We start from the raw sequence: 2,628 nt of genomic DNA, 5'->3' as shown, positions 1-2,628 counted from the left end.
CGCCCTAGACAGTCCCCTAGCCTCCCCTATCCCCCAGTGTCTTATGTCCATTGGTTATGCTTATATGCATCATACAAGTCCTTTGGTTGATCTCTTACTCCCCTACACCCTGCCCCCCAAACCTCCCCGGCCTTCCCGCTGCAGTTTGACAATCTGTTTGAGGCAGCTCTGCCTCTGTATCTATTATTGTTCAAAAGTTTATAATGGTCTCAATTATCCATGAATAAGTGAGATCATGTGGTATTTTTCCTTCATTGACTGGCTTATTTCACTTAGCATACTGCTCTCCAGTTCCATCCATGCCTTTGCAAATGGTAAGAGTTCCTTCCTTTTTAGAGCAGCATAGTATTCCATATTGAGCAAAATATAATTGGATAGAACAGGAGAACTTGGTATTGACCCTACACATAGGAGAGTTTTTTTATTTTAAATCCTCACCTGAGGAAATGTTTTCATTGATTTGAGAGAGAGAAAAAGAGAAAGATTGAAAGAGAGAGCGAGAAAGAGAGAAACATCAATGTGTGAGAGAAACATCAGTTGATTGCCTCCTATACACACCCTGACCAGGATGGAACCTAAAACCTAGATATATGACTTGACTGGGAATTCAACCTGCAACTCTTTGGTGTACAGGACAATGCTCCAACTAACTGAGCCACCTAGCTGTGGCAGGAAACTCATGTTTTAATCAGCTTATTACTTCTGAATCTTTCAACATAATTTATTTAAGTATGTGTTTGGAGAGTTTAAGGCGTCTTAAACTGCTTACCCCATGTAATGTTGCTCCCAACTTTCCCCTCATTCTTTCACTGCTCTGATCTGTCACTTCCATAACATTTACTTGTTGATTGTTTTTCCTGACCATCTCCCCACTGGCGTATAAATAACACGGGGACAGGGCATTCACTTATCTTGTTCACTGCTATAATCCAGTGCTTAGGAACATACCAACCACATAGTATGTACTCAATAAATAGTTGTTCAAATGAATGCATGTTTCATATTTACATATTAGCCAGTAGATAGAGAAAATGTAGAGTGGTTACATCCTGATATTAGAAAAAGAAAAGAAAGAATTAGGAAAGGAAAGAAAGAGGAAAGGAAGAAAATTGTCAAAGCTTCATGTTATTTAATCTCTCCTGATCTAGAGGCCAACTGCTGCAGGATATATCACCCAGAACGAAGAATTCAAAATAACAGAGACAGACAAAACGGTTCCCAAAACACATGATGTACAATAACGTGCATCACAACAAACTGATCACAAATAAATACTATTTAAAAAAGCAATTATCTCTCAGTAATTCAGATTAGAAAATAGAAGAACCCTATTGGGGTTGCCATAAGTCAAAATACTAAATAGGTTAAGGGAGGAATTGTCCTAAACTGTTATTCCTTCTACTCACGTTCACACACAGGGACACTGCTATTCCAGAGGCTCTCCATTCCAACCCAGACACAATGGCTGGCAGAGCTGCCTTGTAGATGGAATCTAAAGAAGAAAATGGTAGTGCATAGGTGAGCTGTTTCCGTTTGCAAAACTCTGAGGCCCGGCTGAAAACCTTAGCATCCAAAACAACAGGTGGCAGAAGTTTGGAGGCCATATTGATCTAGACCAGCGGTTCTCAACCTGTGGATCGTGACCCCTTTGGGGGTCGAACGACCCTTTCACAGGGGTCACCTAAGACCGTCGGAAAACACACATATAATTACATATTGTTTTTGTGATTAATCACTATGCTTTAATTATGTTCAATTTGTAACAATGAAAATACATCCTGCAGATCAGATATTTACATTACGATTCATAACAGTAGCAAAATTACAGTTATGAAGTAGCAACGAAAATCATTTCATGGTTGGGGTCACCACAACATGAGGAACTGTATTAAAGGGTCGCGGCATTAGGAAGGTTGAGAACCACTGCTCTAGACAAATCACAGCCTCCAGTTAGGGAGGACAGTTAGTTGGTCACATAACACATAGTTCCAGGCTGAATTGAAGAAGGCAGTCAGAGCATAGCAGCCATCTCCTTGATCCTGGACCCAGATTCTGGGAAGTGAATCTCTAGCTGATCATCTCATGATAAACCTGATAAATGTACTCCTCATATGGGAAACCCAGTCTTCTAATGCAACAGACTCCTCATTCTGATACTGGAACAGTGAGTAAAACAGTTCCCAGGTTGGATGGAAAGAGCAGAGAGTCACTGGAGAGAGCACAAAGATTGTCCTTTTGTCTCTATGGCTGTGAGGGCTGTGAAGAAGGCACATTGGGCTATTGAGTAAGGGATACTAGGCCCTCTAGGGGAAGAGAACGGAGATCAGAAATGACTTTTGTATGCGATCATCCAGAATGGTCAATGTATGTGGGACCCCAATGGCTCCTAAATCTTACTGGGTGCTGTCACTGGGTACCTGCCAGGATTCTTTGAAACAGTCTAAGGCAGTGGTTCTCAATCTTCCTAATGATGCGACCCTTTAATACAGTTCTTCATGTTGTGACCCCTAATTTCATTGTTACAAATTGAATATAATTAAAGCATAGTGATTAATCACAAAAACAATATGTAATTATATATGTGTTTTCCAATGGTCTTAGGCAACCCCTGTGAAAGGGTTGTTCGAC

The 2,628-nt window shown here is 40.7% G+C and overlaps 1 protein-coding gene across 1 annotated transcript in view; it reads right to left on the bottom strand.

The window, feature by feature from the left end:
* The window catches only part of LOC102768212 (complement receptor type 1-like), a gene marked incomplete at its 3' end in the record, with an annotated part of 135,542 nt that overhangs the window by 78,715 nt on the left and 54,199 nt on the right, over positions 1–2,628 (bottom strand). The window contains exon 30 of the mRNA XM_015571895.1: positions 1,407–1,543. Coding sequence (XP_015427381.1) covers positions 1,407–1,543 — 137 coding nt within the window. The remainder of the gene's footprint in view (positions 1–1,406; positions 1,544–2,628) is intronic.

Source organism: Myotis davidii, unplaced genomic scaffold, assembly GCF_000327345.1.
Source record: "Myotis davidii unplaced genomic scaffold, ASM32734v1 scaffold469, whole genome shotgun sequence".
Lineage (NCBI taxonomy): Eukaryota > Metazoa > Chordata > Mammalia > Chiroptera > Vespertilionidae > Myotis > Myotis davidii.
Note: the sequence above shows the minus strand (reverse complement) of the source record. Positions and strands in the feature narration are given on the sequence as shown.